The 23,363-nt window shown below is 41.0% G+C and overlaps 3 protein-coding genes across 5 annotated transcripts in view; 2 read left to right on the top strand and 1 right to left on the bottom strand.

Moving 5' to 3' along the window:
- The window catches only part of SRPK1 (SRSF protein kinase 1), a 69,704-nt gene extending 66,140 nt beyond the window's left edge, over positions 1-3,564 (top strand). For all 3 annotated transcript variants that reach the window (XM_081294373.1, XM_081294372.1, XM_081294374.1), the window contains one exon: positions 1,145-3,564. In XM_081294373.1, the coding sequence (XP_081150499.1) occupies positions 1,145-1,329 (185 nt within the window). In that variant the 3' untranslated portion in view covers positions 1,330-3,564. The remainder of the gene's footprint in view (positions 1-1,144) is intronic.
- Positions 3,565-4,073: 509 nt separating this feature from the next.
- Positions 4,074-23,363, top strand: part of FKBP5 (FKBP prolyl isomerase 5) — a 230,794-nt gene continuing 211,504 nt past the window's right edge. The window contains exon 1 of the mRNA XM_081294391.1: positions 4,074-4,098. Within this exon, the coding sequence (XP_081150517.1) occupies positions 4,092-4,098 (7 nt within the window). The 5' untranslated portion in view covers positions 4,074-4,091. The remainder of the gene's footprint in view (positions 4,099-23,363) is intronic.
- On the bottom strand, positions 12,190-20,659 carry LHFPL5 (LHFPL tetraspan subfamily member 5; the record flags this gene model as incomplete). Its single annotated transcript, XM_081296398.1, has 3 exons — positions 12,190-12,227; positions 13,809-14,045; positions 20,248-20,659. 3 exons carry the CDS (start codon positions 20,657-20,659, stop codon positions 12,217-12,219), a joined length of 660 nt encoding a protein of 219 aa, XP_081152524.1. The 3' UTR covers positions 12,190-12,216.

Here is a 23,363-nt window from a genome sequence, read left to right as displayed (position 1 = left end):
TTGTATGCAAAGTAAGATTAAGGTATGCAAATGTAATTGAACAGGCAACTCTCTGCCCACAGAAAAGACTGCAAGTAAGTGTCATATATGAAAAAGTGTTTAGTAGCACTTACTTTAATAAGTCATTAATAATTGACTATACTTTCTAAATTGTCACTTCAGCTGGGTGCATTGGTACATGCCTATAATCCCAGCTTCACAGGAGGCTAAAGTAGGAGGATCACTTGAGCCCAGGATTTTGAGGCCAGCTTGGGTACCACATAGTAAGGCCTCCATCTCCCGAATAGACAAAATATCTTTAAAAAATTGCCACTTCAAGGTTGCATGTGTAGCTCATTGGTGAATGCTTGCCTATCACACATGAGGCCCAGGGTTTGATCTCCAGCATTGCAAAGAAAGTGTCACTTCAAAGAAGCAATTAATTAGATTGAAGTTTTAGTATGGTGCTGCTATATGTGAAATCTAAGTCAGGTATGTTCTTTTAGTATTGCTGCTTTTTATACATGTTGCCATGGTATTAGCTCCTTATTTTAAAATCACATTTGTTTTACAGCAACATTTTCTAGAAGCAATATTTTCTAGACTTGTTTGTACTTTTTCTTAGTTCAAATTGGGTATAGTGGCACACACCCGTAATGCCAGCTACTGAGGAGGCTGAGGCAGGAGGATCATGAGTTCAAGGCCAGCCTGGGTGACTTAGGGAGACCCTATCTCAAAATAAGAAAAATTAAAAAGAAGTAAGGGTGTGGCTCAGCGGTAGAGTACTTGCCTTAGCATGTGTGAGGCCCTCAGTCTGATTCCCAGTACTGCCAAAAGAAAGAGTACAAGCAAATTGTTCTTAATGTGTAGACCTGGATATATGAGTATACAGACATTTAGTGAATAACTAGTTTCTGTTGAGATGTATCCAGTTTGACTGGGACCAAAATAAACCTGAGGGGAGAAAACAAATCGTCTTAAATTTTTAGTACCTTATGAAAAATAGAAGCACTTCATTTCAAGATTAGAGAAGTGCTTTTTGAATGGAACATTAGATTCTGATTGCAAAATTTGATTCTTTGTAGACTACCTGGATTGGTTCCTGGATTGTCACATTGTCACTTGTCAATGTTGGTCAGTTTCTTTTGTACTGTCTTCGCCACAGGTGACCTGAAACACATCACGAAGCTGAAACCCTGGGGCCTTTTTGAAGTTCTAGTGGAGAAGTATGAGTGGTCTCAGGAAGAGGCAGCTGGCTTCACAGATTTCTTACTGCCCATGTTGGAGCTCATCCCTGAGAAGAGAGCCACTGCTGCCGAGTGTCTCCGGCATCCTTGGCTCAACTCCTAAGTCCCTGCCCAGCACTGCAGCAGAGATCACCACACTGACCACCCCCAACCCACTCCCTTCCAAGCATTTCCCTCTTCTCTTTTCAGGGCAAAGCTCTTTCTTCAAGGGTTTCTAGATTTTTCTTCATCTTTTTTTATTCTTTAATCCAACATGTTCATTTGGGTTTGCTCACTTGAACCTGTGGAGGTCCCCACAGCCATTCCGCATCCTAGGTGAATTTGGCCTTGGTAGGGCTCTGCCAAAGACTAATGGACTAAAAATGTGAACAGCCTCTTGGCCTATACCTTTCTTTGCCTTTCCATTAGAGCATCCTTCAAGTTTTAATAACCCTTTTTAAAAAGAGCCTTTAAGATATGAGCCCATCTTTTTATTCATGGACTCTACTCAAATTTTCTAGTGAATATCCTATTGCCAGCATAAGGATGAGGAGGGAAAGGGTGTTCATTCTGTGTACAGCAGAGACATTAAACTTGCTGTATCCAGGCTGCATCATCTACCTGGATTGTTTCTGTTGTTTTCTATGTTATTTTTCCTGCGACTTTTAATCTACTACCTTTTTAAATGAGCTGTATAAACACCAAATTTGGGTACCATATTATCATGATTCAAAGCACTGTCATATTCCTTTCATCCTTTAATAACTCCAAGATCCTCAAATCTTCTGATTTTTAAATGTAAACAGAAATGGAACCATTGTGTTAACAATTTCTTGAAAACCTCAGATGTTCTGCAAGTAGCCCTTTCCTATGTGTCTTCTGTTACCCTAAGAGCAGAATTTACTTTGATTGGCAGTTAACATTTTTGGGTTTGGTTGGTGTGTTTGGTTTTTTTGGTTGTTGTTGTTTTTTTGTTTTTTTGTTTTTTTTTTGTTTTTTTTTTAATTCCTATCTGGCACCTGACTCATTGTACTTGAGTTTATTGCCCTATAACTAAAGGATCAGGGTGACTCTAGAAACAAGATCTGAGTTTCAGAGCTTTCCCATTTAAAGAGAAAATGCCTTAGAGTTTTGATTCTTTACCAAATAGTTCTGTGCTTTTATTTATAGCTTTTTCTTTACCTTGCCCAAAGTTCTGGCTTTGAGCAGTTTCCCTGTGTCTTTGCTGTTCTCGTTTCTCAGATGCTTGGGGTCTCTAATGAAACCCTGGGGGAAGGAACCAAGGGGAAGGGTGGGATGGCACTTTTTCAATGGCTTCTTTTTTTTTTCCCCCTGTTGGTTTTTTAAGATTAACCATTCTCTGCTGCTATTTCCTTGCATAATGTAAGTTTTTAACTGCGATTTTGAGATGATTGAAATGTACTTGAGGCTTTTTTTTTTTCTCCCCTCAATTTGAAAAGGCTTTGTGAATTTTATTTTAGGATTGACCTCTCCTAGACTTGCCCTAAACATCACATATTCCTTGGGTAATATGAGCAGCAAAAGAGGGAGGATTGGGGTCAAGCCACTTATTCAGCATGGACCAAGTAGGCCTTGGGGATTACAGTATTCTCCAGAAGTGGCTTTAGAACTCTAATGTGCAGAAAGTCAAGGAGGTGCAACTCAAGGTTCTACTAGCAAGCAACCTATGAAAATGTCGGACATCCACCTTTTTATATGGAAGATTGTTTCAGTCATTTACTCACCAACAATGACAAAGGAAAAAATGTCATTATGCAATCCATTTAACCCATAATCATATTACTCTGAGGAACTATCCAGCTACTCATCGGATCCTTGATTGGTTACTCCTGAAATCAGACATGTTCCTGTAGAAAGAATTTTAAGTCATGTCTATGCACATATCAAGAATAAAGAACTTGTATCAAACAACGGCAGGGAAATCCTTCAGCAGTTCTAATCCACTTTCAGTTTTCAACTATATTTACATCTAAAGCAATAGCAGACTTACCTGAAATCTCTTCTATGTTGTAAAATCAATTGTGGAATTCTGGTGAAATAACCAAAAAACACGTAAGCGAACAGAAGGCCCCTTTTTAACAATTGATGGGAAATTTTAATAGGAGAAAGAACATGTAACTTTGTAAATGTTTCCCAGCAAATAAGGGCTTTTCCCCCTCTACTATTTAAAGAGCCAGATAAATTAGAAGATCTGGAAAGTGGCAGCTGTAGAACTTGATCTTCTAATTACTTCACAAACTTTTATTGAGCTTAATCATAATACTGTCAAATTACTGTGATCCCAGGAAAGGATTTCTATTCGCTGTTAGAAATAAAGCCCTGATACATTTTTATTCTTTCTACTGAGTGCATTGTCTGTTTTCTTAATAAATGCAGTACAATAAACAAATTATTTAATAACCTACATGCTTCCAGAAATTTCTGTTTGTTTCCCAAGTTGGTCTGACCAAACAGTTGGAGGAAAAGATTGCTTAAATGTGCTTACTGAGTTTAAATTTGCACTGAAACTACAACTTGAATACTTGCCATTTGTGGGGTTTGTAGTTTTGCTTCTAGCTTTTAGTTGTGGAATTAAAGCACATTTAGGAGAGTTTTTAAGAAAATTTTTTCCTGCATCCAGTAGTGTTTTCCCATAACATTTGCAGGGTTTTCCCTCAAATTAATAATTCAGTATGTGCAAATTTGGTAAACTCTAGTCATTGTCATGATGTACATTATTGTTATACATAGGTTTTAAAAAATTTGTCTGATTCACTTTTTTTTTTTAAAGGAGAGAGAGAATTTTTAATATTTATTTTTTAGTTCTCGGCGGACACAACATGTTTGTTGGTATGTGGTGCTGAGGATCAAACCCGGGCCGCACGCATGCCAGGCGAGCAGGCTACCGCTTGAGCCACACCCCCAGCCCCTGATTCACTCTTTAGGATTAAAATTCTTAGAAATGGAATGTCTGGGCCAGAGAATGAACACATTGCATTCCCAGCCCCCACTGGGGGATCAAACCAAGGGTGCTCTACCTCTGAGTTATATGCCCACAGCTTATTTTAAGACAAGATCTTCCTAAATTGCCCCGGCTAGCCTCAAACTTGAACTCCTCTTGCTTCAGCCTACTGAGTCAGTGGAATTACAGGCATATGCCACTTCTCTTAGCTGAGTAGGCACATTTTTTTATAAAGTCTTTAATAAAAAGCCTTATCACGAAAATTCTTAAGACTGTTTTTCTGTATACTAACAATTTTTTGAATGGGCCTGTTATAGTCTCACTTATTCCTAATAGATAGTTTGCCCCCAAAGAAGGAATATTTTGTTTTATGCACACTGGATTATTGATGAGGTGAAACACGTGTTTCATGGTTTTACTGGCCCTTTTACATTTTTTATGTATCTGCATGTTTTTCTAGCTTTACTTTGGAGTGCTTCCCTATTTGATGACTTGGTAGGGATTTGTTGTATACTAAAGCTAATGGATTTTTGTTATTTTTCCCTTACATATTTACTGAGGTTTTAATTTGCCTTATGTTTTTATTTGTAATCTTACTATTGTTGGTACTGGGGATTGAACCCCGAGGTGGTTTTTTTTTTTTGGAGTCCATGCCTTACTAAGTTGCTTAGAGCCTCAGCCTCCCAAGTCACTGAGATTAGAGGTGTACACCATTTTTTATGGTCTTTTTTAAGTGTTATTGTAGAAAGCCCTTTCCCACCTACCCCTATACTGCATAAACTGTTATGGTTAATTTGTTTTAATTATGCAATACTTAAGACAGTATGTTTGTAATGTTGACCAAAAAATAGCGTATTTGAGGTTAATCGTACCAAGATGTTTACCAGACTGACAGACCAAGGCAGTGACTCTAATCCTGGGTTAAATGTATGAACTTCTAGATTTAGGGAAACCCTTTGTGCTGTTTTACAAGAACCTATAGCTGTTTAAAAAAAAAAAAAAAAAACAGCAAACCAAGGGTCCACAGTGAGTCGTGTAGTTCTCCAGAACCGGCTTCATTATTGTCCTTTTTTCCCCTCTACTAGGGATTGAACCCAAGGGGAATTAACCACTGAGCCACATCCCCAGCCTTTTTTTGTATTTTCAGACAAAGGGTCTTGCTAAATTGCTGAAGCTGGCTTTGAACTTGCCATCCTCCTGCCTCAGCCTCACAAGCCTTTGGAATTACAGGCATATAGGTTTTTTTTGTTTGTTTGCTTTTTAAAGTTATGAACCATGTAGAATCTTCAAGGCCAGCCTTATGAAGAAAGTGCTAAAGTGGTGATTTACTGATAATACATCTATATTTCTATTCACTTTAAAATAAAGCCTTAGATACAAGAGCCCAAATAATCAATGTCTTGGGAGTTGGCAATGCATTGGTAACAATCTAGAATGTTGATATAGGAAGATAACTATAAATCTCAGAAGGAGACTGGGGATATAGTTCAGTTGGTATAGTGCACAAGGCCCTGGTTTCAATCCTCAGCAACACAGGCAAAAAAAAAAAAAAGGAATCAAGTTTGATTTTTGTGTCACTGAAGATGTTGAAAGTTGACATGGTATGCATTTATTTCTAAATTCTTGGAGCAATATTAATTCAGACATTCCAGTTTAAAAGCAGAAAGTTTGAGATCATGTTGTATTTAGAAATGTTAGCCAAGGAATTAAGTAAGTTTACTTTAGTATCTGGTGCTGTCTATAAACTGCACCATTCCTTGTAAATGTCCAGTTTATCTTCCCAAATTCAGTCTTCATCATTATCTCCTTTTTGTCTTTAATTCAGATCTAGTCTTTGCCCATTTTAATATAGTGAAAAGTTTTGTCCTCCAAATGGCAGAATTGGACATTTATAGAGGTGAGTGCATTAACAGCCAGCAATTTGACTTGTGTTCATAGTTGTGTCACAAAGATGACATAACACCAGTTGCTTTGGATTTACTAGGTATTGAGGAGAGTAGTGAATGTTGGAAATCTAGTAGATCCTACTATAAGTCCTCTGAAGGTGAATAATAGTAAATTTTCAGAATTTGAGCTCTTATGCTTTTCATCTTTATCAGCTTATTACCAAACAAATACATAAAGGCATGTCAAACATTACCATGTAAGGCTACCAGAAGGTAACCTTTGTTCCAGTAAAGCATTCTGATAAATGCCTATGTAGGCAGAAAATTAACTGAATTATTGAAAAACAACTTTTCAAAGAGCCCTAGTGAATCCTACCTTCTGTTTCACATACCCTGTTTCAGTGGGCTTTCCTGGAGTGTGGGCTTGGCTTTTGACTGTTAGAGCTACTCACTGTGAAACAGGCACCACAACCATCTATACACCTGCCTCAAACAGGCAAACCAGAAGTGAGAAAGGAACAAGATAATTTGGAAAGAAGTACAGATTTCACTGATTTTTATTCTAATATAGATAAATAAGGTTTGAGTTACCTTTAAGAATTTATTTAAAGATAAACCCACTTAGAGAACTGAAAATCATTAATGTTATTAGTAAAATAGAATTTTTAGTTCCCTTGGAAGATAAAAGGTGATACATGTGTCGTATGATGATAAACAGATTTGTAGGTCCTTTCCCAACATTGGCCATAAGCCAAACATGATTCCTGTTTTGGTGAAATTCAGTGTTGGCAAGAGCAGAGGATGGCCTGTAGGCAGCTGCACTGTAAGCTTCCCAGGAGCTTCTGTGGACCACCACATGAGAAGAAAAATAATTTGACAATGGAGAACTTTTAGAAACTTCTCTTGTACCTCTTTTATGAGAAAAAGTCCCTAAGCTACAGGATTTGTTAAATGGGTTTTAATCAAAAAGGGAGTGCCTGTGAATTAAATAATTTTATCAGCAAAAAATATGAATGTGATTATTATAAAAAGACCAAGTGATGAGGTAAACTCTGTTATAGTAGTTTTATCACCAGCTGTTTAACTGGATTCACACTAGGATATTCTTTCTCAGCTGAACCAGTGCAGACAGCAGAGTGAGCAAGTAGTACTGTACAAGAAACAACTGATGGCCGAGAATAACAAAATTTCCATGTCATTTGAACAAGCAACAAGATTCTTAGTTTTATTCAGCATTTATCCCCTCTCCCCCTGTGAGAATCGCATAACCAGGTAGTTTCTTTACTGAGTCACTCAAAATGGACAAAGACCAGATCCTATTTCAGTATCGCTCAAAAGTTTTTGACAAGAAGTGCCTTCTATTCCTGTAACAAATGACTTGGATACAGGTAACAAATTTCTGAAGCTGGTATCTGGTTCTGGTTGGGTCAGTGTAGGTACTGTGAGGAAATATTGAGGAGATAAGTGTGAAATTAGTCTCAAAGGGTTTTTGGTTCACTGTACCAGGGATGAACCTGAGGTCTTGTGCATGCTAGATAAGCTTTATACTACTGAACTATACTTCCAACACCTCAGGAGTTTTTAGGTCCTACATATATTTACCCAATTAGACTAACTGATGGATGTTAAAGGATTCAGATTCTGGTGGTTCCACCTTTCCTTGCCTCTCTGAACATCAGTAAGTAAGCAAAAAGCGGGGAGAAGCAAGAGACCCCCCTGCCCCCACAATCAGCCTGAATTAATCCAACATTTTCAGCCACCTCTTCTTCAGTGACCTTTTTAGAGCTGTTAGCATTTGTTTCTGCGTGTGCCTTGAAATGATTGTACCCTGCGTGAAGTAGTTGCCAGAGACTGAGGAGAGACCCCTAGAGAGGACTTGCCAGGCTTCTCATTTTACAGAAAAGCTGGTGTTAAAGGATAGGAATGAAATTCAGACTCCTCCATGGCTGAGCAACTCCCATGCCACAACTTTGATAAGGGTCACTGCAGTTCTGCTTCACCTGGAAGAGGTCTCTGTGCTGCAGGAGTCTTGTCTTAAGAGATGGTCAGCTTCCAACCACGACGCACGACTTGGGCCAGGGACAAGGAAGCTGGAGGAAAGAGTTATATCTGAAGAATTAGATGCCCTAATTTTCCATTGTCTGGGAAATAAATGACCTGTAATGTAAGAAAAACAAGACAACAAAAGATTTCAGTATTATAAGATTTGACATTTTTTAATTTTTTTTTTTAGTTAGTTGGACACACACAATACCTTTATTTTATTTATTTAATGTAGTGCTGAGACGATCCAGCCCAGTGCCCTGCACATGCCAGGTGAGCGCTCTACCACGAGCCATAACCCCAGCCCCTAGATTTGACATTTTTTTAAGTAAAATAATAATAACATTTATTCTCAAATTACAACTTCAGTTCTACCCAGATGTAGGAATTTCCTCATTCATGTGTAAGATAGTATTCATTGTCCCTTGTATGGTCTTTGAAAATGTAGTGGGGGAAAAGGGAAGCAAAGCGATATAGTTGCCCTTTGATTTAGTGATTTCATTTGGAAATTTATCAACAAAAGCAGAAAGTTATTCGCTATGATAGCAACCCTAAATGTCTAATAACCAAGGTGTGGTTTAGAAAGTAATGGTACATCAATATTATGGAACTCATGGCTTTAAAAAATTTTAATAATGAACATTTCAAAAACATGGGGAAAAGTGTTTGATTCTCTAATACTTTGCTACTCAAAGTATGATCCCAATTCACGATTCTGGTTAGAAATGCAGTGTCTGCGGCCCCTCTACCAACTGAATCAAAATCTACATTTTATTTTATTTATTTATATGCGGTGCTGAGAATCGAACCCAGTGCTTCACACATGCTAGGCAAGTGCACTACCACTAAGCTACAACCAACCCCAGTCCCCGAAAATCTGCATTTTAAAAAGTTTCCAGGTAACTAAATGCACACTGAAGTTTGATTATGCTCTAATGGGTAGAGAGGTGTTATAATTATTCATAAGAGTATAGATAGTCAAGGATTAGAAGGTACTTTGCAACATAAAAATAATGTAAATGGAGCCAGGGGCGGTAATCCCACAGGCTTGGGAGGCTGAGATAGGAGGATCACGAGTTCAAAGCCAGCCTCAGCAAAATGAGGCACTAGGCAACTCAGTAAAACCCTGTCTCAAAATATAAAAAAGGGCTGGGCCCCCGGACTCGCTGTCGGACCCCGACAGCTACTTGAGCGGCTCCCTAAGCTCTGGCAGCCTCGACCCGGGCCGCCGGCTGCCCATCTTCAGCCGCCTCTCCATCTCCGACGACTGAGGCAAGAGGGCGCCAGTGAGAAGAGGAGGGGAAAGACCGTTATAGGGTGTTGGAGGCGCCCTCGCCATCTCTTCCCCCGGTGGGGGCTCGGGGTGAGATGACAAAGCCACAGGAAGACTTGCAGGCCCCACCGAACACTTGGACTCGAACTCTGTGCTGGGAGGGACCCCCTCTCTTTTCGGTTTTCCCTTGTTTTTTATTATTATTATTATTACAAAGTTTCATTCTTGTTGAGCAAAAAATGCCAACGAACTTTTTGTATTGATGAACAAAATATTCACAACAGGGCAGTTGTGATGCGAATAAGAACAAAAAAACCAAACACTTAAAACTTTTTTAGGTCTCCAATGAATTTGGGACTCTAGGAAAAATCAGCCCAGCACCAGCAGCTATCAACCACCATTCCAGCTCTTCACTTGAAAAGCATTAGTTAGAGTCCAGATGTGGGAACTTCCTATCTTGAAAGAAGTTCTTAATTATCTCAGACCAGTGTAAACAAACCAGCCAGCCACCACCTTGCTAAAACTATAAGCTTTTAGAATTCAATATTCTGCCAAGAATATGCCTTGATAGTAGCCCTCGGCCCCATAGGTTTTTCTGGGGGAGGGGTTTGTTTGTCTGCTTGCTTTTTGTTTTTAACAAAGTGATATATGTCTGAGGCAGGGGGACAGACCCTTGCATTCCACAATTTCATACTGGTTTCATTACCACCACTTAGTGGAAATTTAGTTTAGGACCATTTTTGTCTGCTCTTTGGAAGCCTTGGGCAGAGCTTAGTTTGTAATTGTTGGGGAATAACTGCTGAATTTTTAGCTGTTTTGAGTTGATTCGCACCACTGCACCACAACTCAATATGAAAAAAAAAACTATTTAACTTATTTATTATCTTGTGAAAAGTATACATTGAAAATTTTGTTCATACTGTATTTATCAAGTATGATGAAAAGCAATAGATATATATTCTTTTATTATGTTAAATTATGATTGCCATTATTAATCGGCAAAATGTGGAGTGTATGTTCTTTTCACAGTAATATATGCCTTTTGTAACTTCACTTGGTTATTTTATTGTAAATGAGTAAAAAAATCTTAATTTAAGAGATTGTATGTAATATTTATTTCATTAATTTCTTTCCTTGTTTACGTAAATTTCGAAAGATTGCATGATTTCTTTACAGAAATCTATCTTGATGCTGTGGAAGTAGTTTGAGGAATATCTTATGAGTTTTCTTAGAATGTAAAATGGTTGTAGCCTATCCAACTTTAAAGGAAAAAAAAAAAGAATGGCCACATACTTTACAATCAGGCTTACATGTGGCATACTTTTCTAATTCCAACTTTATAAACTAGCAAAAAAAAATGGATTTGCTGATTCCACCAGTTCTACTGTGACATACTCTTGGGTATAAAGACATGTAGCAATAATGGGGGGGGGTAGTCTCACAGTGCCTTCAGAAGGGCCCAAACTTGCCTTAAATCTTCCTCAACCAAATAAGTATTTTGTTTATTAGTGCTTGAGAGAATTTGAATGTAGGATGGGTTCAACTGCACAAAAGGAGAAGATTTTTACCACTTTTTTTATATAGCTATAAAGTGAAGAGGCCACCTCTTAGTGCTGAAATGGTATGTAGTACATGATATGCCTTGTTTAATTACAGAAAATTCCAAAACTTGTACTTTTTTTTTTTTTTTTTTTTTTTTTTTTTTTTTTTTTTTTTTTTGGTGTAGAAAGGCAGGAATGTCTCCCAAGCTTTCCTGGACATCAGATGAATGAGTAGTAGCTTAGTTTGTATGTAGGTACAGTTGGAGCACTATGTATGTACTCTCTGGACTACTTTGACAGAAGTAGGTTTTTGAATGTAACAAGATAAGTCAACTTGAGTTGTAATATATTTTGGGGAATCAGTTCACTACAAATTGTGACTGTAAACATTGTACTGTAAATGTTTTGTAGTTTTCCCCCAATAAAATCTTTGGGAAAAGAAAAAAAAGGGGGGGGGGCTGGGGATGTGGCTCAGTGATTGAGTGCCCCTGAGTTCAATCCCCTGTGCCAAAATAATAATAATAATAATAATAATGTAAAAGGAGATAATTCCTCCTACCCACACAAAGTACCTGGCCTGCTATAGGACCTTAATAAATGGCACTTTTAGATGACAATATTGTAGGTTTTTTGTTATTGGTTTTACTCCTTAACAGTCTTCTTATGTCACATTTTGTGAACTAAAGAAAATAAAGAAATTATTATGTTGCGCTTCCTTTTGAGTCAGACATTAAAACTGGTTAATTCATTGTTTTTCTTTTTGCCTCAGCTATCAGGAAGCATACAGCTAAACTTAATATAGTAATTTTATTAGACTAGCTTTCTTGAATATTTGTTTTTCTCTCTATGACTTTTATTTCCTATTTTATTAGGTTTTCTACTATGTTTTTTACAAATAATTTAAAAAATTTTTTTCTGAAAATAAGGGTCCAAATGATAATGACAACTTCTAAAAACAATCTGTTCTTGTTTGCCAGGCTCCAAAAATAAATAAGTTTAGGAAGCTAACCCCATATCTATTTTGAAGTATTCCTTTTCTTGTTCTTTTCCATATCTCAAGACTCAGGTAAAACCAAAGGCTTCCTGTCTGACCCCACCCCACACCAGGGAAGGTCTCAGGTGCCAGTTAGCTCCCACACTGGTGGTCTGCTCCTCTTCTGTCCCAGGCTGCATCATAGTAGCCCCTACACTCCAACCCCAGGAGTCATTCTGCCTAAGAATTCAACAAGAAAGCTGAAAGGCCCCAGCTCTTCAAAGGCATGCAGACCACCTTCCAATAAAGTTACTCACCGACCCTTCAGCCGCTTTAGACTTCCTCTGTAATGAAAGAACAGTATGTGTTTACAGCCAAGCCTTGTTTTCAGGGTAATTCCAGCACATTACCCCATCTCCAAACTAACTCAGATCCCTCTCATTCACTCTCAAGAAAGCTTGCACTTTTCTGTACATAATATTTATCAGTTTGTAATTCTGTACTTAATGATTGTCTCCCTTACCAGACTGTAAGCTCCAATTTAGATTTCTCCAGTCACCACTTTACCCCCAGTGCCTAAAGATGTTGGTAGGTAACTGGAGCACAATAGTTGTTATTATTGGATGGAAGTGTGATAAAAAGTAGAGATGCTGGAAAGACCAGAGGGAAGAGAACTAATATTAATCATTTATAATATGCAGGCTTTATTAGTGCTTTATGTGTATTATTGAATCCTAAGAATAATCCTTTTTATTAATATAATTCAGTAACAAAATCCACTCATTTAAAGTATAAAACTCAGTGGTTTTTAGTGTATTTACTAGTTGGTGCAACCATCATCACTGTCTAATCCTAAGACGTTTTCATCACCCCAGAAAGAATGCTATGTCCCTTAGCAGTCACTGTCAATTCCTCCCTCTTCCCCCCTACAGGAAACTACTAATTTGCTTTCTGTCTGTATGGATTTGCCTATTCTGACATTTTATATAAATAGAATCAAACATATCCAAATGGAAGCCAGTCTTTTGTGTCTGGCTTCTTTCATTGTTTTCGAGGTTCATCCTGTTATCCTTCATTCCTTCTTAATATTCATTGTATGTATAAACACATTTTGTTTATCCACTCATCAGATGGTGGTCATTTGGATTGTTTTTACTTTTTGGCTATTATGCAGCTTTCAACATTTGTGTGCAAGGTTTTTATGAATATATGTATATTTTCAGGGTTTTTTAAAATGAATTTTTATACCTTTATTTTATTAACTTATTTTTATATGATGCTGAAGATCAAACCCAATGCTTCACCCATGTGAGGCAAGGTCCTTAACACTGAACCACAACCCCAACCCATGTTCTCAGTTTTATTGTGTATATACCTAGGGGTAGAATTACTGGATCATATGATAACTATGATTAACTATATGGAACTGCTAGACTGTTTCCATTGTCTAAGTGTTCCAATTTCTTCACATGCTAACCAACACTTTTTTTGTTTTTTGTTTTTTTTTTTAATATTTATTTTTTTAGTTGTAGTTGGACACAATACCTTTATTCCATTCATTTATTTTTATGTGGTGCTAAGGATCGGGCCCAGGGCTAGGCAAGCGCTCTACTGCTAAGCCATAATCCCAGCCCCCTAACCAACACGTTTAATTGTTCATCTTTTTATTGTAACCCTGCTAGTAAGTGGGTTTTGATTGGCATTTTCTTAATAATTAATGATGGTGAGTATTTTTATATGCTAATTGCCATATACATATCTTCTTTGCAGAGATGTCTATTCAAATTGCCTGTTTTTAAAATTGAGTAAGTAAGGGCTGAGGGTCTGGCTCAGTCATAGAGCACATGCTTAGGGGGACTAGGGCTATGTCTATCTGCCCACCTAGGATCCCCAAGCAGGTGACACTGTGGAGGAGGGTAATTTACCTTTTCCATCTGCCTTGTAGTCATCAGGGAGGAGCTTGTCCTGCCGGTAGCCCAAAACAAAAGCCAAGAAGGAGAGGATGAGGGCATCGCCGATGCTGAGGATGGCCAGCATGAAGGCCCAGCGGATGGTACAGTGGCCCAGAGTGTACTTGCCTGTCTGCTCCCCACACATGCGTCGCACCTCACTTGAGTCCCAGCCGTCTGGGTAGACCAGGCAGCCTATCATTAAACCTGTGGCTAAGGGGGAATAAAAGGGTAAAGATGATGTCATGCTAGGGGTCAGCTCCCTACCTCCCACTTTGAATTACTCTTATCTTGTCACCTCCCTGGTCTTTGCATTAGCCTTGAGAGGAACATTAGGCAGCTTCTACCATTCTTCTTGTAAAACACAAGTGAAAAAAATGGGCTCTAAAATCTAAAAGCAGCTGGTCCCTGAGACCCAGCAGTCAGAGGCAGAGGCAAAGAACTGAGCTCTTTGGCCAGGGTGACATCTGTCACTGCATTAGGTAGTCCTACCAGCCCCTCAGCTTATCTCTTCATCTTGGACTCAAGGAGGCACTGCTTGCCCTGGCTCCAAAACCCTCCCAAATCTAGTCCCAGTGGCTTAGGAGCTTGAGTCAGTCAGATCACAAGTTTAAAGCCAGCCTCAGCAACTTAGCAAGGCCTTGAGCAACTTAGCGAGGCCCTGTCTCAAAATTTAAAAAAACATAAATAAAAATGGGCTTGGGATGTAGCTCAGTGGCTAAGGACCCCTGGGTTCAATCCCTGGGAGGATGGGGGTGGGGGATCCAGCCCAGAGAACTTATCTCTCTGAAAATATATATTGTTCATATTTCAACATCTCAACATCTCGGAAATATAATAAGAAAACATTAGTCCATAGTTTTGATTAGCAGTATTTTCCCTTTTTACAGTATACAGCATAATAATGTGTCCTATAACTCAGAGATATTAGATTCAGTGACTACAAGAAGGCTTTCCAAGCCCCAATGCATGCTTACTTCATGAACCTTCCATGTGAGCAAACAGGTTCCTCCTCCCCCATACCTAGTACTGCACAGTGCAGCTGCTCACACTTGCCTGAATTTAAAAATCCCCTGGAATATTCATTTTAAGTGCTGGAACTCAGGCCAAGGTTGGGCTCAAGAATCCTTGTTGTTAGAAGCACTGTTCCAGGCAATTCTTTCCATAGGAGAGGTGGAAAACACTAGACCAGGCTGCCTGGATTTCAAGCCCACTGGTTTTTGCTAATTAGCTGTGTGACTTGAAGCAAGCTGCTTAAACTTTTTTTTTTTTTGGCCTGAGTTTCCTTATCTGTAAAATGGAGATAATATCGCCTATGTGTTGGGGTTATAGCAAGCTTAAATTTAATTAATAATGGAAAGGAACTTGGGCCAGGCACAACATGAGGCATTCCATGAGGGTTAGCTACTGGGCACAGCTACTCAGTGTCCTACTGACTTGGCATTGAGAAGGCAGCCTATCATTAAATTTTATTTTCCCCTTCCTCCCCCAATTTCTTCCATACCTTCCATGAAACCACTTTTCCCACATTAGCTTCAATAGGGTGAAGCATAGATAGGTGACATAATCCTAGAATGTGACCAGGGTGATCCCAACCACAATTGCCGTGCAGGCAGGGCCTTTATCTGTGCCACTTTCCCACCCTTGACCCTCTTTCCACAAGCTCAGGGGCCCCCTAGTCCCCAAACCATACCCTACCCAGAAGATGCTCAAAGAAGTATCTCATGCAAGCAAAAGTTACATTCCTTGGATCCAGCTTGTTCTTACAAGGAAAGTAAGTGGATCAAACATATGATGTAAAGACCAGGGTCCCCCCTCCTCACCTAAATATATTAACCTTCCTTCGATTTTTTATAAGATTTTAAAAATAATTTATACAGCTCTTAAAGGAATCACAAAAAAATTCATGTACTATCTTGATCATGACAAAAATTGCATAAAGTAAGCCAGATATTAATATCCCCCCTTTTACAGATTTGAAAATTGAGGTCTCAGAGAAATCAGGCAGCTTTCTCAATTATCCAGCTATAGTACTTCCTTCTGATTTTCCTGACTTCTTTTTTCTTTTTGATACTGGGGATTAAACCCAGGGGGACTCAACTACTGAGCCACATCTCAGCCCTTTTATTTATTTATTTTTTAATAAATTTGAGACAGGGCCTTGCTACATTACCTAGAGTGGCTGGCTTTGGACTTGTGATCCTCCTGCCTCAGCCTCCAGAGCCACTGGGATTACAGGCGTGTGTCACCACACCTGGCCTGACTTCAAAACTAATTCCTTCCACTCTAGATTGTGACACTTATCCAAAGGGCTGAATGTATTTAGTGGTGACATTTCAGACTTCTTGACAAACTGAAAAGTGTTCAGGAAGACACTTAGGGTAAGGGAGAGGGAATCCTTCCACAGCAATTTGGTAAAATGTATAGCCCGCCCTTGGCTGGTTGGCATGGCCTCTAGTTTAAGCAGCATCCTACAAATGCTGAATGCACAGGTGAAAGTGGAAAGAAACTGCTCTTTTAGACTTCTCTTTCTCCCCAAAACTCTCCCCACAATCCCTTTCCCTGTCTATAAAATTTCCTATAGGGGTTCTGTAAAAGAATCCAAAGCTTCTGGCTTGGAAACAGGTTGTTGTTACTGTGTATGGGTGGGTTGCACCCCATCCATCCACCCCTGGTTCTGTGCATAGTTGGGGGACTATCCCATTTGTGTGTCTCAGAGCTCTAAAGAGACTAATACCTGACTCAAAGCAGGGTTGTGAAGAATAAGTATAGTCATGTAAAGAAAACACCAGTGTCTGGTACATGGTGAAAGGCCAATGATGTTAATTCTTGCTATTGTTATTGGCAATTCCTTCTGATGGAAGCTATCTTGCAGGATGTGGGCATCATAAGAGATATTCACAAATATTCCCAGTATGAGGTAGGATTGTACTTCCTTGCCCCACTCTCTTGAGGTTATGCAAGGCCACATGAACTCCTTTGATCAATAAATGAGCAGAAATATGTACACTGCTAAGCTAGAGAATTTAACTGCTGGAGGGAGACTTTCCAGAGCTCTCTTTCCCTCTGCACATATCAATGACAAGTGATGCTTTTTCAGCCTGGGGTTCAAAAGGAGAGAAGAACAATAAGCGTAGTGCCCCCAATTGATCCTCCGTGGGCAGGTAATATAAGCAAGAAATAAACCTTTGTTTCAAGCCACTAAGACTTAGGAATTATTACTGTAACAACATTTCCTATCTTACCGAAGAGGTTGTTTTCTGTTTTGCACATTTACTGAGTACCTATCATGTACTAGGTACTGTGCTAGGTGTTTTGCATGCATAATATCATCTCACCTGCACAAGAACCCCATTAAGGCATGGGGGCAGAAAAGATGGTGGAATGAGATGAGCATCATTACCCTAGGTCCGTGTGTGTCTGCACATATGTATGTCTACATCGTGTACAACCAGAGAAATGAAAATTGTGCTCCATTTGTGTACAACAAATTGAAATGCATTCTGCTGTCATGTATAACTAGTTAGAACAAATAAAAAAAAAAAGAACCCCATTCCTGTTGCTACATTCTATGGATGAGTGCAATAGACTGAATGTTTATGTTCCAAAAATCCATATATTAAAATTCTAACTCCAAATGCAGCAGTTATTACAAGATGGGGCTTTGCGGAAGTAATTAGATCATGAAGATGGAACTCTCATGAATGGGATTAGTGCCCTTACAAAAAAAGATCTTGAGAACCTTCTTGACCTCTTCCCATTTTTGAGGACAAGGACAAAGTTAGCAGTCTGCAATGGAAGAGGGCTCTCACCAGAACCAGGCTGGGTTGGCACCCTGATCTCAGGTATCTAGCTTCCTAAGCTGTGATAAATAAATTTCTGTTGTTTAAGCCCCCTGGTCTCAGATGATTTGTTGTAGCAGCCCAAATTGACTAAGACATGAGCTTACCAAGACCCAGAGAAGACAAGCAACTTGACTTCCTATGGCTTTAGGAGCTAGGACCATACTCAGCCTATACCTGGCCTCCAGATGCTCAACTAATATTATTAAGCTACAACCCCACATTGCCTCATTAATCAGATATTTTATCCCTGCTCTAACACTTCCCTGCTCCCAGCCTAGTGGGCAAAGTTAAGCGAACTTGTTTAGGTTTCTGTAAATTAATGTGTCTCCCAGCTGCTTGCTGTTGGGTGCACCCCCTCCTTATTCTCCTCTCTTTGGCTCATCCTTCCTTCTCCAACACAGCAGAATGGAACACGATACCACCTTTGCCTTCTCCAAAGATAAATGTTTCATACGATTGCACCTGGCTACCTCTGCTATCAGTGTCACTAGTTCTGTGACCCAGATAGGGTCTGACTCAAATAACCTGCTGACACCTCCCCCACCCAGGCCTTCCTGGTACTGCTCAGCAAATGGCACCTGTTGCAGACATTGGGGTGAAGGGTGGACAGCACTGGGAATAAAAGAGGAATGGTGTGTCTCCAGCATTCCATCACCCTGATGGAGAACCAGCTGGCAGGCACGTCAGAGTCCATGCTACTCCTCTTTGGCACAGAACTGCTATCTATATCTTCAGTCCTCTCTTTTATCTTTTCTTTCCATCTTTCTTTTCTCTTCATCCGCAACCCTTTTTTATTTTGAGATAAAAATTAAGTTGCTGAAGCTGGTCTCAAACTTGTGATCCTCCTGCCTCAGTCTTCCAAGACCCTGGGACTTCATGTGTATGCCATCATACCTGGCTCCCCTTCTTTCTTGATATGACCACCCTCTATTCTTGTCTCCATTACCCACCAAATTTTGCCTCACTCCTGTCCTGATCTCTCCCTTATCATATAAAGAGACTACAGAGGAGAGGGAGAGAGTGGGGATATCTAGAAGAGGTTCTGAAGTCAAGTTAGTGGCCTGGGTATAAGACTGGGAATCAAGAATCTACCCCCAAAGACAAGTTACCCACCAGCAGTCTTAACTGTTAAATGTAAAAATATTCACTTTTGGGTTGTGATGAGGCTCTCCAGATGAAATATGTGAAAGTATCTTGTAAATCATTTTACTTATATAAATATGAGTCTCAAAAAGAGTGTCATTAGGGGCTAGGGTTGTGACTCAGTGGTAGAGTGATTGCTTAGCATGCTTGAGGCCCTGGGTTTGATCTTCAGCACCACATTAAAATAAATAAATAAAAATAAATATATTGTGTCCATCTACAAACTAAAAAAAAAAGAATGCCTTTTGGAGTATGTCTAGTTTTGGGGGACCTGATGCTTTACCTCTCCTACTTCTCAGTTGCCAGCTGATTGCCAAGTCTGACCCTCTCTCTCAGACCCCGATTCCTCATCTGCAGTTGCTGGTGGGATATAGCTCTCTGGGGACCCCCTCTAACTCTGCACTATGTGTTTGGTGGTCTGGGATTCAGATTCCTGTTTCATTTTCTCCTGAGATAACACCCCATCCCGTTCTAACCAAAGATGTTGGGAGTTCCGCTCTAGTCTGCAGTCCCCAGCACTGTTCCTGAACATCCAGCATGGACAGTCTGTGCCTTGGGATAGACAGGGATGAAGGGACCAAAGGCTACAGAAAAGATCTTGGTCCATCTCTTCCTGGGCTCTAGAGGAGAAAAAAAAAAAACAGGTGACCTAGAGGAGAAAAGCACCAAGAAGCCTGCATGGGCCAGGAGCAGGAAAAAGGGGAGTAAAATCCTTGCCTCGGTCACCACAAATGGCTGCCTATCTCATATAGTTTTAAAGGACCCTGGACAGCCTCCCTCCACCTCACAAAATATTGCTCCATTTGCTGCCTCAAGTATGAAATCCTATACTGAGGGAACAACGATTCACTCTACAGTGAGAAAGGGGAGTTTTGATGCAAGTTTCTAAGGGAGAGGTCACACATGGTGTAATAGTTACACTCCAAAATACATGGCTGACCTTAGAAATGCCCATCAGTACAATTTAGGGTTGGAGAGAGGGCAGGAATGTGAGTACTGATAAGTGAGATAGAACAAATGCCCAGAAGTGGGAGATGAGGGCATCTAGAATGGTGACCCACATCACTATTTTGTGCCAGGGCTGAGTCCTATTCCCACAGGGCTGACAGTGGACGCTTCCTTCTTTCTTCTTCCTGGAGCTGCAACAACCTCTCAAAGTATGGTGTCCTGGGAGTCAGGACACCTGAGTTCTCTTACCAGGAGCTGTGTGCTCTGCTCAAGTCACTGCTTTCAGGAAAGCTAAGACCATCTTTGTAATATATGAAGTTTGAAAAGTTTCGTCTCTGAAGTCCTTTATGCTTCAGTCATTAAGATTCCCTGTTCAGAATCTAAACAGATCGTTAAGTAGAAGACCCGGAGCCTTCACACAGAGTGGGATGATATAGCCATGGCTGTGGCCTACCCTCCCATCAACCCCGCTCGCTCACCTGCAGCCAGCTGCATCCATGCACAGATCTTGTAGACAGTGGCCGAGTTGCAGATAAAGAATAGACTGAAACAGATGATGGAGCCAATGATGAGGAACATGGCCAAGGCCACGAAGAACATGGCTGTCTTGAAGGCTCTGGAAGGGATGGAGGAGAAGTCCAGAGGGCCGCCCTTGCAGATGAGCTCGGAAGAGAGCACGTTGCCCATGCAGTAGGAGAAAAGGCCGAAGTAGCCCGCCTGGGGCGTATTGACGCTGTCACCAATCCAGTAGGGCTGGATGAAGAGGGCCATGACCAGCACGGAAAAGCAGATGGTGAGCGTGCCCCACATCACACCCACCGCCCGCGAGTTCCGCACATAGTTGGTGTGGTAGATCTTGGCTGCCTCCTGGGCGGGCAGCAACTTCACCATGGTGAAGGCAGCAGGCCTTGGACCAGGGGCTTGTGAGCTGCCAGGCGGAGGCTATGTGGATGGAGGCCCAGAAGTGAGTCACTCCTCAGCGGGGCTTGGAAAGGAGGCTGAGGTCGGGGCACAAGGTGAGAATCCTTCCAGCGCAGGCGGGGGAGAGGCTTAACAGGACAAGGATGGCCTTGGCGTCCTCAGGTGAGGTTTGCCCGGTGCCTGTCTCTGCTCTAACCCGCCTATCTCCGGTCTCCTGCCTCCTCTCAAGGTCCTGCTGGCGCCACCCTGTCCCCCCCCCCCCCCCCCGTTTTTCCAGTTCAGAGCTCCAGAGAGTCCTGCTCCCTTCGCCGGGCCGGGCCCTGCCTTCCTCCCTTTGCAGAGAGCGTCGTTTCAGCACCGCGGCCAGCGCCCCGGGGCTCCGGGAGGGGGCGGGGCCGGACGGCCGAGTCGGGGGCGGGGCTGACCCCGCGGGGTGGAGCCGGGAGCCACCCGACCCCGCGCGCCCCCTGCGGGGACCTGGGACCCCTCTCACCCTCCCGCAGCCCACAGGAATTGGGAGGGCTGGGCTGCGGCTGCCACGTTTCTCTGCTCAGTTCCAATCGCAAAACGGTTTCTCCCACAAAAAGCCCCGACCACACCACCCACCCGGGTCTGGCTCCCCGTCGCCCTCCCGGAGTCCCCAACCCCCACCGCCAGAGGTCAGCAAAATCTTTCCTGGTTGTGTTTTCTGGTCCCTTTCGTTCAGTCAACAATTGCAAAGAGCCTAGTTAGTATGCATTAAGCTTGTGTTGGAGGATAACTTCCAAGCAAAAGCCACAGAGATAAAAAGGCAGGAACCCTACCCTCAACGGCAGTGAGACACGTACTCTGATAATGTATGTAGTGTGTATGAAAATACCACACGCAGACCGAGGACAGAAGGGACTAGAAAGCGCAGCAAAGAGCATTCTTCATGAGCTTCTTAGACCTTAACATATGCTCTTTGTTCAGTGCAATGACTTTCTCCCTTGTTTATGTTTTTTTTTTTGTGTGTATATATATATATATACACACACACATATATATACACAAAATTTTATATATTTCCCTTTAAAAACATATTTCTCTTAATTTTATGGGTAACTACATGGCTACTGTAGAGAAGTAGGAAAATTTAGGAAAGTATATGTGAAAGGATAAAAATCCTTCCTATCCTCCACATCAAGAGCTCAGGAAAGATAAGACCATCTTTAAAACACAAACTTTGGCTTTAGATCAACCTGGATTTGAGTCAGCCACTTACTAGCTAAGTAACCATCCATAGGTTGAAACTTTCTGAGCCTCAGTTTTTTCACCTTTAAAACAGGGGTGATGATTTTATCCATTATCTAAGGCTTAGGTAACTGTAAAATGTTTAGTCCAGAGTATCACATATGAAGTATTCAAAAATGCTGATGAGGGGGCTGGGGTGGTGGCTCAGCAGTAGAGCGCTTGCCTCGCATGTGCAGGCCCTGGGTTTGATCCTCAGCACCACATAAAAATAAATAAATAAAATAAAGGTATCGTGTCCAACTACAACTAAAAAATAAATATTAAAAAAATGTTGATGAGTATTGCCTCTGTTAACATGGTGCATTTCCCTCCTGCACATACTGCTTCACACAGATAATAATGTATATACAATTGTATATACAATTTTTTCTCTTAGCATTATACCATATAACATTTTGGCATAGTACTTTTCCCCAAAACATTATTTTAATATTTGTGCAATGATGTAACATTTGTTGTATGTACCATAATTATTTAATCATTTACCCATTGGCATGTTTGGCAATTTCTACTTTTGCTCTGTTCAAAACAATTCTGCCTTGAACATATTTGTGCAATTTCCCTCTTTCTCTTAAATCTCCTTTTTGGTTTTGTGACCATCTTCAGTATCAGACTGAAAGTTCATCAAGGTCACCACTCACATCTCCACCATCAGACTGGAAACTTCCCTAGAGCAGGGGCTGAGTGTTTCCTCATTCCAAAAAGGCCTTAGGCTAACTACAGCCAAACAAACTCTTAGGAGTTGGTGGATACCCCTCATTTGGCCACCACGTACACCCTTCCTCTGCCTCCCCAGCTTCCTGAGGTTCTGGTCAGTCAGCCAAGCACAAGGCATGCAGACCCTTGAGTACTGATCTGAGTGGCTCATCCAAGCTGGATCAAGTGGCCATCAGTCTTTCACTGTGAAATCTGAATTGGTGGTGGATGGGCATGAGGGGAAAACACTGGTGCTTTGTTGGACCTTGGCAACATCCTCAAGAAACAATCCATGAGCTCTTACTACTGGTCCTCAGCACCACTCTGATTCCTATGCCACCTAAGGAACAGGTTGTCCTGTTCCTTCTTCAGCTCTGTGAGCCAACTAATTTCAATCTATTTTCTTCCATTTTGCTTTAATTAGCCAGAGTAGGTTTTGACTGTTGTCACCAAAGAGCCCTATATGATCCAAGTATTGGCACCAGAAAGGGAGTTTCCTGCCTAGGCAACAGGCTCTGAGACGCCTGTTTATGTTCAAACTGGGAAAACAGCAGGCCGCCGTGCACAGAGGAGAAACACCTATTCAAATATCAGCTGTGAACACCAGGGCCATGTGCCTTCTAGGGTCAAGTTCTGAGAACTGAGTGACTTGGGCCATAGAGAGGTAGAAAGGGAATGGAAAAATCAAGAACACTGAATGAAGTGA

This window comes from Spermophilus citellus (assembly GCF_964194105.1).
Source record: "Spermophilus citellus genome assembly, chromosome: 5".
In the NCBI taxonomy this organism is placed as follows: Eukaryota; Metazoa; Chordata; class Mammalia; order Rodentia; family Sciuridae; genus Spermophilus; species Spermophilus citellus.
The sequence above is the reverse complement of the archived record's forward strand: the minus strand, read 5'-3'. Positions and strand labels throughout refer to the sequence as shown.